Here is a 12130-nt window from a genome sequence, read left to right on the forward strand (position 1 = left end):
GTCACATTTTCCCACACAGGAAACAGAATTATCTTCAACACCATCACTGGGGACATTTAGAACCAATGTGTAACAATAACCACAAGAAAAGATTTTATATTTAGTGAGTGTTTTCCTAGCAGTTCATTCTTAATAGGTTGATGGTATGTGTTAAGATATTTCTCATCACCCAAGAGAAATGTTTTTAGAAGTTTCCCAAAGCTGATCTGGTAGCATGTTTCTCTATGGCCTCTCCCCATCTACTTCTCTGCCTGTTTAGGGCTAAGACAGTACCATCCTCTAACATACATTTCATGCATTTCAATTTACCTAGAAATATTCTATGTGAAGGCTGCTAATAATTATCTTCCCTGGTCCAGTCCAGGATCCCATACCCACTTTCTCCAACTAGAAATGACAAGGTATAGGTGATTTTTGTCAAAGGCTTCTGAGAAGTTGAGACAGTGTCTCTTTTCCTAATTTCAGGTTCATGATTAGACGTCAATATTTGTGAATGCAAAAATAGGTCCTAAACATCATTCTGACACTTGGCTACAGGATCTTTGAATATACACAATGAATTTGAAATAGTTGTATTTAATAAATCCATTTAAGAAATAAGAAAAATAAACTAAGATAAAATTTCCCAGAGAGAGGTAGTATCTAACAGAGCTACTACAATTTGCTTCTGAGTATATTATATTCCAAAGCTCACATTCAAAACAATCCCTTTTCCTCAATGTCGTTCACCAAAACCCAGAGTGTCCCAGAGAGCAGGTGTCCCAGAGAGAAGTTGTTTGGGAGACATTGAGCACACTAACTGCACAGCGAGTAGAGGTTTTCCAGGGGAGGAAAATGCTCATGAAACACAGTGACTATCAATGGATTTACACACTCTTGCATATATAAATTCACCTCAACACTCTACATCAAGCTGAATTTATGAATACAGTACCCTATTTAATCAGTGTTTTTGTAGGTGGACTCAAACTTCATAGAATAGGAATTATTTGGGAAATTTTATCTCTATGACAATTTTCAGAAAGAAACCTTTGGTTTGCTTTTGTCAGAGGAGGTTAGAACAAATATTATTGTCCCAGGTGCCTTACTAGGCCATACATCAACCAGCATCAAATAGCTCTGATTGCTGTTGCTATCCCAACCATAAGTTTAATCATTGTGATTACCAAAAGCACGGAATATGGAAACAGAAAGATCAGTTGGAAATCTTCTGTTGCATTTTCAAGAACTTTCTGCTCATTTTCAGAGAACCTGAGGTCCACAAAGGGAGAAGATTGTTCTGAGTTTACATAACACAGCAAATAAATTAGGGTCAGAACCAACCTGTAAAATGAGATTGATGATCACAGTTTCTTTTACACTTTATCCCATCATTTATTGGCAAGAGGTGGCTGACAATTGCTCTTAAAACTGTTTTCTGTCTAGAGGATTATTTATAGATTGTTCCATTTGATAAAACATTGATCAGAAAGGAGGACTCCACAAACTGTTCTTGGTCTTGGGCATCACTGAATTGATGCTTTGATTCTCTGTTACTCTTGGTCAGACCCTTACCCTCATACACAAACACAAACACAGGCAGGAAATCAACTTAAAGTATTCCAGTTTATTTCACAAATACTAGTAATTGAGGCTACATCAAGAAGATCACAAGTACACAAACAATAAATGATCATATACTGCATCATGGGGTAAAGTGGTTATGGAGCAAGAAATGAAGGCTGGATGAACAGGTGTGCTATCAGGCAGTCTTCATGGAGAAGATGACCTTTATGTTGAAATTTTTAGAAAGTTAATTTGAAGCAATGCATGTGTGAAAAACAGGCCAGTTCTGTGCTCAGTGTATGCCTGAAGTGGGCACGTGATAAAAGGCAGGCAGGGGCAGGACAGCTCTCAGAATAAGACAAAAATTGTGTTGTGTATCCAGGAAAGATACAGTCAACAATTTGGTTAAAATATGAATTGAGTGGGAGAAAGAGTGCTAATGTATGGTACTGTTGTAAAGATAACCTGGATGCATTTCTAGAGGTCCTGGTAGACCAGCCTTAGGAGTTTGATGGGAATGTATATGCCACAAAAGTGATGTGATCCAGAATGGGAATATCGCTTAGCAGCAACACAGTCAAAGGGTATATTTTTATGCTGCTATCAAATTTTGAGAAACATAATTTTATTTCAGAAAAATGAAAGTAGAGCAGTGCCTAGGTGGCTCAGTCAGTTAAGGATCTGTCTTTGGCTCAGGTCATGATCCCAGGGTCCTGGGTGTTGGGCTCTCTGCTCAACAGGGAGCCTGCTTCTCCCTCTCCCTCTACCTCCCGCTCCCCCGGCTTGTGGTCTCTCTCCCTCTCTCTCTGTCAAATAAATAAATTTTTAAAAATCTAAAAAAAAAAAAAAAGAAAGGAAGGAAGAAAAAGAAAAATGAAAGTAGAAAACCTGAGGTACTGGGTTAGATAAGCATACCAAGTGTGTGGTTATGCGATTACTTTCATAGTCTGGGGGAGTTAATATCTTCCTGTCGCTTTCTAATTTTGGCACTCTGAGTACATAAAACATAATTATTTTATAATGACTTGTGAATATTACCCCAAGATGATTTTTCAGGCTTTCCACAGGACCTTGTCTGCTTACCCTAAGATGTGAACCACTTTTTCCTCCTTTTAATAACAAAAACAGCAACAGCAACATAAACATTTTGCTTACTTTGCTTCATGACTTGCTACTCGCCATCTATTTTCTGACTTCTCATATCACATAGTCTCTTACTAAATGCCTCTGCAAATGTTTTATTCACTTACTTACCACCATGCCCTGGTTCAAATTTCTCTGCACCTCTGCCATTCATTCGCCGTTGCTGTTGGCTCTGCCCCATCTCCATGCCTCCCCTGGAGGCAGACTTCTCTCTCACCCGCGCCGGGGGCAAGACTTCTCTTGTAGACTTTTCTCTTGCCCATGCTAGCAGATGCTGTGTCTGATGGTGAGTTATTCTCTCTTTATTGGACCTTTCTCTACTTTGAGCTGCCCTCTGTCTACTGCTTCACAGTGCACTTTTCTGATAATTCTCGTAACTTCTACCCTAGGTTTGTTTTTCCTCTTTTTTTCCCTGTGATTATAGGTATGTGAAGGTTAACTTGGCTTCCCTTTGATCTCAAAATAATTCAGAATGTTAAACTGCTTCATTTAATAATGAGCTCTCTCATAATGACACCAAATTTCATCTTTCCCAAAACTCTGTATTGGACACTGTCAGGCCTCTCCATTGCATTTCTCTTCGGTCACCTAAAAATGAAAGTCTGAGACTGAGCTTAATTTAGGTCTATCTGTGCTCCTCTCTCAATAATTCAAATTTCTGACTTCCTATCAGTTCTTTCAACCTTAGCAGGTGTTCTCCTTTGACCAATGGCTTGTCTAACTTTATCCTTTAATTCAACTTGTTAACAAGATCTACCAATTTCTCTTTCTTTTTTTAAATTTTTTTAATTTTTTTTTAAAGATTTTTTTTTTATTTATTTATTCATGAGAGACAGAGAGAGAGAGAGAGACAGAGGGAGAAGCAGGCTCCCAAGGAGCAGGAAGCCCGATGCGGGACTCGATCCCAGGACCCTGAGATCATGACCTGAGCCGAAGGCAGACGCTTAACCATCTGAGCCACCCAGGCGCCCTACCAATTTCTCTTTCACTCAGTGTTTTAGATATGACCATTTCTCTCCATTCCCACTAACTCCCTTTTAGGTCAGGTCTTCATTAATTTATTTTCATTTCACATTCCTCATTAAATGATCTTTCCATGTATCGTTTTCCTGTTTTCACCCACCCACCTCACCAGATGCTGAGTAACTTAGTAAAACTCCCCACTGCCCACTCATCAATCTGCAAACATTATTGAACAAATTATGTCAGTGAATGTCCTGGTGATTCAGGAAATAATACAGATTTTTATGAGACTTTGTGTCTTTGAAAAAATTATCATTAAGGGGATATAAAATGTATGCATGTGGAAAGTTACATTTAGTGTAAGTTGTGTGTGTGTGTATTTGGTTTGAAAAATTCATCTTCTAGAGAGAAGAACAATCTTGACTAGAAAACCCTAAAGAATGAGCTGGGATTTAAGGAAGAGATTAAAGAAAGACGAAATTCAAGCAAGCACAAAAGAGAGGGCAGAACATTGCAAGCCAGGGTGCTGATGTGAGATGGTCAAGCACGAAGCATATTAAAGAGAAAGTTGAAGTGAAATGAGAAGGTGGGGCCATTAAAGTTAGTCTTAATTTAGTGTGTGTGTGTGTGTGTGTGTGTGTGTGTGTTCCCACAACAAATCCTGGCAGGTAAATTATTTCCAATATCCTGGGCAGGTAAATTATTCCTAATAACTTAATTTCACAGATGAGAAAAGCCAGATCAAGTAAAAAAATTAAATAACTTGCCACAACTAATAAGCAATAGGCTTGGGGTTCCAATGCATTTCATAAGATTGATGATCCTTCAACATTCCATGTTGGATTCTCCATATAAGATCACACATAAGCAGGAAGCGTCCATTGCTAAGCTGATAGGATAAACATCCACCAAAATGACTAACACAGACCTGCAGGACTCTATTCAAATCTCCATCTGACTATCCTCCTAATGCTAAATATCTGCCAATTTGGTCTCCTTATCACCTCCAAATTCACTTCAGAGTAATTTCTTTCTCCTTGTCTACTCTACTTCTCACCTGACCTCGTGGGATACCCTCCCAGAATGTTCACCCATTCACTTCGTAAATACACTTTGAGCTCCCATGATGAGGGAAACTGGGAAACACGAGGTGAAAGACACAAGTGTGGGAAATTTCAAACACCTAATTTGTCCTCAGTATATGTTTCCTGCACAGGCTTTGCCCTCTAGATGCTTATAGTCCAGTAGGGGGCCAAATATCATGCACATGTGTAGCTCTTTTGAACTCTGAAAAGGGCTAAGAGCCAAACATGATCAAAACGTCAAAGGTTTTTTTTTTTTAGATTTTATTTATTTATTTATTAGATTGAGAGAGAGAAGGAGTGGGAAATGGGACAGAGGGAGAGGGAGAGAGAGAGAATCACAAGCAGACTCCCCACTGAGCGAGGAGCCGGACATGGGGCTTGATCCCACGCCTCATGACATCATAACCTGAGCCAAAATCGAGTCTGACACTTAACTGACTGAGCCACCCAGGCGTTCCAAAACTGTCAAAGTTTAACTCAGTGCTCAACCAGCCTTCCACTTGTTTCCTCTATTTGCTCGGTTATAGGCACAAAGCAAATGCTTGCTGATTACATGTTGACTTCCCACAAAAGTTGCTGTACGAGACAGCAATGGAAAACAAGAAAAATAGGAGTCTATCACATATCCACAAATGGGCGGGGGGGGGCAGTTTAGGTGAACAGAAACAACAGACAGAATATTACCCTCTGGAGAATAAATCTTAATGTAAAACTGGCAGATCACAGACAGAATTGAAATTTTGCCAGTAGCCCCTTAAACAAAGATTTTGTTCTAGACCCTTTGCTGTGAGTCAGAATGTTCTGAAGACATGATTCTTATGAATCAGCGGGAGAAGATGCCTCCACTTTGTCTTCCAACTCACTGTAAATTGGTGAATATATATTTAATTCTTCATAAAGACGATCTTCTGCAATCTGATGAGGGAAAAATGATTTGATATCAGTCACCAGGAATTTTCCATCACTAGATGACTCATTTGAGAGACCTAGCTCATCTCTTTTTGCTTTTCTGAGTCTCATACTCTCCCTCATTACACCATAATTATTCCCTCCATCTCCAACAAACCAAGCCAGTCTGGCTGGCCAGTGGGCCCAGAAGAAATTATGTCCGTCAATAACAGGTTGGTGAGACTATTATGTGTCTGAACTTGGGTATATCTGCTGTCTTATTTATCTTTGGAGGAAAGTGATAAAAAGGCCACCGGACTTGAATGCTTCAGGCAAGTGGACAGATGGAGAGAGTGTGTATCATCTGGAAGATTTGAATAAGTGTATACACTTCAAGTATTGCTGATTCTTTTTCATACATCAAAGGTATAATGGATGGGTAAGGCAAGTGGAAATGCAGCTGGTTGCCGTGAATTAGGAAGGAAAGAAAACTGAGGCTTCCGAGCAAGTATGAAGGTAAAAGCCAAGAAAAAGGAGAGAGCAGGAACAAATATAAGGGAACTATTCTGGAAGAGAAAATAAGCCCAGATGCCTGAGGGTTTCCATCATAGGCTACCTACATATTTGTCTCTCATGCTCAACACACTTAGAAGCATATCTGCATTTTCTAAAATTATGAAAATTCCACTTTTCTAATCCTCATTCATGGGGCTATACCATGAGATTTGTGCTCTGATGAGTGGAAATTGTGATTTTAAAGTAAGAGATTTGGAAACCAAAATACTGAAACATGGACAAAAAATTTTCTGGGCGAAATGTTCCATGAAATCCAAGCCGAATTTTTAAGTGATGAAACTCAAATTCTTCAGCTTGTCATTCAGGATTGAGTATCAGGCCTCTACCTACCTTGTTCCCTTGGACTACTTCTCCAACCCCATAGATTATGAGGGACACAGCACTGCAAAATCCCAGAATGGTGAGAAACAAGATCATTGTCACGATTTCCTGTCAAACAATAAACAACAAGACAAGTAGAGTCACAAGGTAGATACCCTGAAAGTGTGTTCCTTTATAGCAGCCCCTGATTTCATCACCATTTCATCCCCCACCCCTACATGATCAGTCCCAGTGAAGTGACACACACACGAGAAAGCCACAAAGTTGTTCGAGGCAGGGGACTCCAACCTCACAGAATTCAGCTGGGGAGGGGGTGGCAGCCAGCATCTCTGTGCATGAACCCCCAGAACACTACATTATGGGATAGAGGTTACAGCAAAGGATGATGTTCACGGAAAAGGAAAAGAGGGCTCTTACTTAGAGTGGGACCCAGATCTTAGCCTTCCCACGAGAAATACATACCATGGAAAAACAAGCCATAAAGCAGAAGTCCTCTCTGTAAGCTTCCTGGCAGTTGTAGATATAAACCAAGCTCCTCTTCAGGTTGACCGTCAGGATGAAGATTCCTATCCCAGCAGCGATGCTGCTGACAGTGTTGGCCCCCAGGGTTCCCCACACCTGATGATGAAGGACAACACTCAGACCTGAGCCTCCACCTGCTAGTGCATTCAATAGACCTCTCTGCATTTTTAGGGCTGGTTGCACCCAGTCAACTTTGCATTGGTTCAAAATGCAAATTAAAACAAGGAAATCTTGGAAACATACTCATTGTTTAATAAGCATCTATAACCTTCTTGCTAGGACTATGTTCAGAAAGACCCACATGGACACACATCATGTCTCCTCAAACAATCTCCTCAATCAGAAACAAATCATCTATGTGATTGTGTGATTGTACTTACAAGGACGAGGTCCAGTGTGAGGATATTTTTTAAACAAGTGCCAAGGTAATTATGCTTTATTGTTTTCTAAAAAAGACAGCTGATATTTTAATGATTATGTTTTTAATGATTATATCCAACACATAATAGGTTGGAAAAAAAACCCCACATATCCACGTTCACTCATAATATGGGATATGATGACACGTCTCTCTCAAGACTCCTAAAATTCCATCTTTCTTATCTTCTCAAGGATGGATAAAGACAGAATGGCAACTCACCAGATAAGTAGCATGTTTCTTTTCAGCCATAAATGGCAAAAATCCAGAAATAGCAAACTGTACAAAAGGAAGGGGGGAAGAGCACAGTGAGTCTTGGACCTTTATTTCTCCTTCAGCCCAATCCTCCAAATATAAGGTAAAGTTGTGGGTGCTCTATAAAGCTATATATTAATATTCCCCAGAAGCTCACTATTTTCTTACTCTTATTTACTATAGAGTGCTTCTCAATGTTAAATGTGCATATGAATCATGTGACAGCCTTGTTAAAATACAGATTCCTTTTTTTTAATTGAAGTATAGTTGACACACAATGTTACATTAGTTTCAGGTGTACCGCATAGTAATCCCACAAGTCTATCCATTACGCCATGCTCACCACAAATGTGGTTACCATCTGACCCCATACAACGCTATTACAACACCATTGACTATATTTCCTATGTTGTGTCTTTTATCATTTTGACTTATTCATTCCATAACTGGAAACTTGTATCTCCCACTCCCCTCATCCATTTTGCCCATCCCCCCAACCTCTTCCCCTCTGGCAACCACCAGTTTGTTCTCTGTATTTATGGGTCTGTTTCAAAATGAAGACTTTTATTTAGTTGATCCTGGAGGGGGCTTGAGATTCTTCATTTCTACCAGCCTCCCAGGTGATGCTGACCCTGACAATCCATGGGTTACTTTCAGAGTAGCAAGGTCCAGCAGACCTGCTACATGACTGTTATAAAATGACTCTAATTTGTTGTAATTATTTATTTGTATGGGCATCCTGTGTGTTAGAGTGTCAGCTCCTTTGGGCAAGAAACGTGTGTTTGTGGCATGTATATCTCGAGTCTGACATATGTCATATAGACATACAGTAATTACGAAAATGTACATGGGAGATTTATTGAAAATATAAATCGATAGCACAAATTCAAAACAATTTCAAAGTTTCAGAGTGTATGATGGGTTGAGAGACACCTAATAAGCTAAGTGTATGGAATGAAGGACAATAGAGAGAAGGGTCAAATAAAATATGGCAGAGGTTCAAGGAGAGTCGTGAACAGGTAAGTGACCTGATAAGTTCTGAGTGTTTAGCAGAGTGCCAAGCCAATGAGATATTGTTTAGAGTTAAAGTATGTCCTTGTGAATGAAATGTTGATACAAAAACCAGCATGGATTAATCAAAAATAATTATGCTGAGTGAAGGAAGACAGAGTGTAGAGAGAATATGCTGTATAATTCTCTTTATATAAAATCCTAGAAAATCCAAACTCATCTAAAGTGATGGAAAGCAGATCAGTGATTGCTTAAGGATGGAAAGAGAAGGAACAGAGGGAGGGATTACAAAGGGGTGCAAGGAAGTTTTTGGAGGTGATGGATATGTTCATTATATTGATCTGATAATGTTTTCACAGGTGTACACAGGTGTCAAAATGTGTCAAATTATAGACTTTAAATATGTGCCATTTATTGCATGTCAATTACACATCAATAAAGCTATATATTTTTGTGTCTCATTCAGTCATCTAGTTTAGAAACAGTACAATGATTAAAGGAGATACAATGAGAAAGCACCTAAAAGAGTTTCTAGGACATAGTAGCAGTTCATCAGATGTCCTTTAACCTCGTTTGACCTTGTTCTCCTCACTCCTCAGTCACTTCCCCCTGCCTTTATGAAGATAACTTGATTGATAAATAGTGTTAGGGATATTTTTCTGGAATTGGATTCTGAAAGTTTAGATTCATTTTTTATTAGCTAAATGTCCCTTGGGCAATTCATTTAACTTTTATCAATCTTAGGTTTCTCATCTGATAAAAGTGTGCTAACATGTTTAACCCAAGTGCTTTGTAAACTGCAATATGTTTATACACTCTAAATACTGGAATAAATAATTGGTTAGACCTGACCTAGACAAGAGAAAAGCTATGTGCAGTGTTATTTCAGAAGCAATTGTAGTTATTTACTCACAAACACTGCTCCCCAGAATGGGTAGCCTGCTTTAAATGATGAAAAAATGTCTTCTTTAAATTCTGACATATTGATCACGGAGCAGACAATTGTTCCAAAACAAAGACATATCAAGCCAACCAGAATTTGGGTTACCTGTAAAAAATGCATATGTTCTATAGAATAAGAAGGTATTTTCCCAAGATTTCATTAAATTCCTTATGATTGAGGCTAAACATGAGAAATTGTTTTGGTGGTTTAGGCAATCCTGAGATGGAATTCAAATGCAATATTTTCCAGTATCATCAGGCCACTCTAAGAATGGATACAGGCATAACCTAATGCAGGAATGACCAACACATTTCTCATGTACCTTTATTTACATAGTCATGGTGGACAACAATAATTGTTCTTTCCATCAAAGTGCAGACAAAACTTATTAATAGGATATTAATGATATTAATCCACCAGCAACTGACCAGAGTTGGCAGATTCTATTTGCCATTCTTATCCTAGTCTTCATGAGGAAATGTTTCTCTCTACTCAACTGGGCCCAGTGTCACCTCTTCATATGCCAGGTTTCTCATGCCTCATGAATCCAAGTGGGGAAACTGTTCATGCACCCAAATACTCTTTCCTAGAGCCAGTCCTACTCTGGTTGAGGTTGGAAGATGCTCACTCACCCCCAGAAATTCCAGCTCCCTCTTCAAAAATATCAGCCATGTATGGCATGGTGGGGATGAAGCAGCCTTCTCCAGTAAGGGATTTTCATGGAGAGATACTTCTGAAAGTTCAATTTCAGGTGCACTGTGAAGTTTAAACAGAAATTCAACCATGAGAAAATTCTCTCTCTCTCCGTGAAAAGTTCTCAACTGACAGAAAGGGAGGATCTTGATTGTTTATTTATTCAAAAATGATCTTGCAATTAAAATCTTCACTGAAATGTGTAAGAAGCTGAGGCTCAGAGGGTCCAAGTTGATGACCAAGATCACTGTCTAGCCAGTGATGGAGATGAACAAAATGGAACAAAAAATGAACCAAGTCCTAATCCAGGGTTACTACACCAAGTTCTTTCCCAGTGATCTATGCTAATGAGTAAAAATAAAAACAGGCACGTTTACCTATGTGTTTCTCAGTCTTTTCAACTCAGAAATGCACCTGAATATATTTTGTCAATGACACACTCAACTTCCTGCGCAGAAAGGAACGGCTCCGAAGGGTTAGTTCAATCTCTATTCCTGCTGTCATCCTCAGAGGCAGCTAACTGGAAATACTGTCCCTTCTAAAACTTTGGTATATACTTAATATTTTGCAGTGATATTCAATCCAATATTGAGTCCCAAAGCTCTGTCATCAGCCTCTCCTAAACACTTTAAAAGGGAAGTCTTAATAAGATGTTCGTCTTCAGTATGCAAAGGAAAACTGATTCATGCACCTCTACCAATCTCACTCATGAATATTTCCCCTCTAAACAGTGGGGCAGGATCCCATAGCTTGAGGTTCACAAAGAATAACCAATAAGGAACCCCAGGTCATGTTGAAAAGTTTCCCTTAACATATATCAGATGCAGAGGTAAGAAATCTCAATCGGTAGTATGAACTCCCCTACCTCAATCCCAGAATATGAGCCCCTGCTGCAAAAAAACTGAAGTTATTTCCAGTCACAAGCTGAGTAAAAACCTTCCTCCCTATCACCCAGAGAGAACTACTGGCAAAGTATAGCAAAGAGCTTCTTTATACTCTTTTTTTTTAAGATTTTATTTATTTATTTCACAGAGAGAGACACAGCAAGAGAGGGAACACAAGCAGGGGAAGTGGGAGAGGGAGAAGCAGGCTTCCCGCTGAGCAGGGAGCCCGATGTGGGGCTCGATCCCAGGACCCTGGGATCATGACCTGAGCCGAAGTCAGACGCTTAATGACTGAGCCATCCAGGCGCCCCTATACTCAATATATTAATTAAACCAGATGGGTCTGTGCCTAAATCCATGAACTGGCATTTCCCCAGCACTGTGACTATCTCTGGCCCACTGGGAATAGGAAAAAAATAGTAGCTTGTACTTACCTGGAGGGCGCTTGTGGGTTTGGGAGAGCAAGACCTGCTCTGCTATTTTCAGGGTCCATTTCTTCATCACTTGAGCTGTCCACCAGTGAGGAATGTTGTTATGGTGAGCATTGGTGGGCTTCCTCCTGCAGTGTGCTCCACATGGGCAGTTAACCTGGGTTGGCTCATGACACTGATGACTATCTTCATACTTAAGACATTTGTCAGATAAGTTTCCCAGCTGATTAAGAGCAATAGGGTTTTTCATTTGTTAGTTTTTTAGAATGAAGAACAAAATTGAGGACTGAACAGGGAGTGGTATGAAATGCGGACATTTGAGACCCCTGGAGAATAAATCTGCCTGAGCCCAGCACAATTTACAGAACCAACAAATGAAACAGTTTAGTGGAGATTGAGAAGGTGAGAGAGAATTGCAGATCAGAAAGAGATGTTCTTCCTTTCTGGAGCTT

The 12130-nt window shown here is 39.6% G+C and overlaps 1 protein-coding gene across 1 annotated transcript; it reads right to left on the reverse strand.

Annotated features, from left to right (window-relative positions):
• Nucleotides 1–4994: 4994 nt before the first annotated feature.
• Nucleotides 4995–11771, reverse strand: MS4A2 (membrane spanning 4-domains A2). Its single transcript, XM_021684883.1, has 7 exons — nucleotides 11682–11771; nucleotides 10303–10426; nucleotides 9641–9775; nucleotides 7684–7740; nucleotides 6984–7139; nucleotides 6531–6629; nucleotides 4995–5651 (listed from the first exon to the last, which is right to left on the reverse strand). The coding sequence occupies exons 1-7, from the start codon at nucleotides 11738–11740 to the stop codon at nucleotides 5553–5555; spliced, it is 729 nt and encodes a 242-aa protein (XP_021540558.1). The 5' UTR covers nucleotides 11741–11771; the 3' UTR covers nucleotides 4995–5552.
• Nucleotides 11772–12130: the final 359 nt, after the last annotated feature.

This window comes from Neomonachus schauinslandi, chromosome 11 (assembly GCF_002201575.2).
Source record: "Neomonachus schauinslandi chromosome 11, ASM220157v2, whole genome shotgun sequence".
NCBI lineage: Eukaryota > Metazoa > Chordata > Mammalia > Carnivora > Phocidae > Neomonachus > Neomonachus schauinslandi.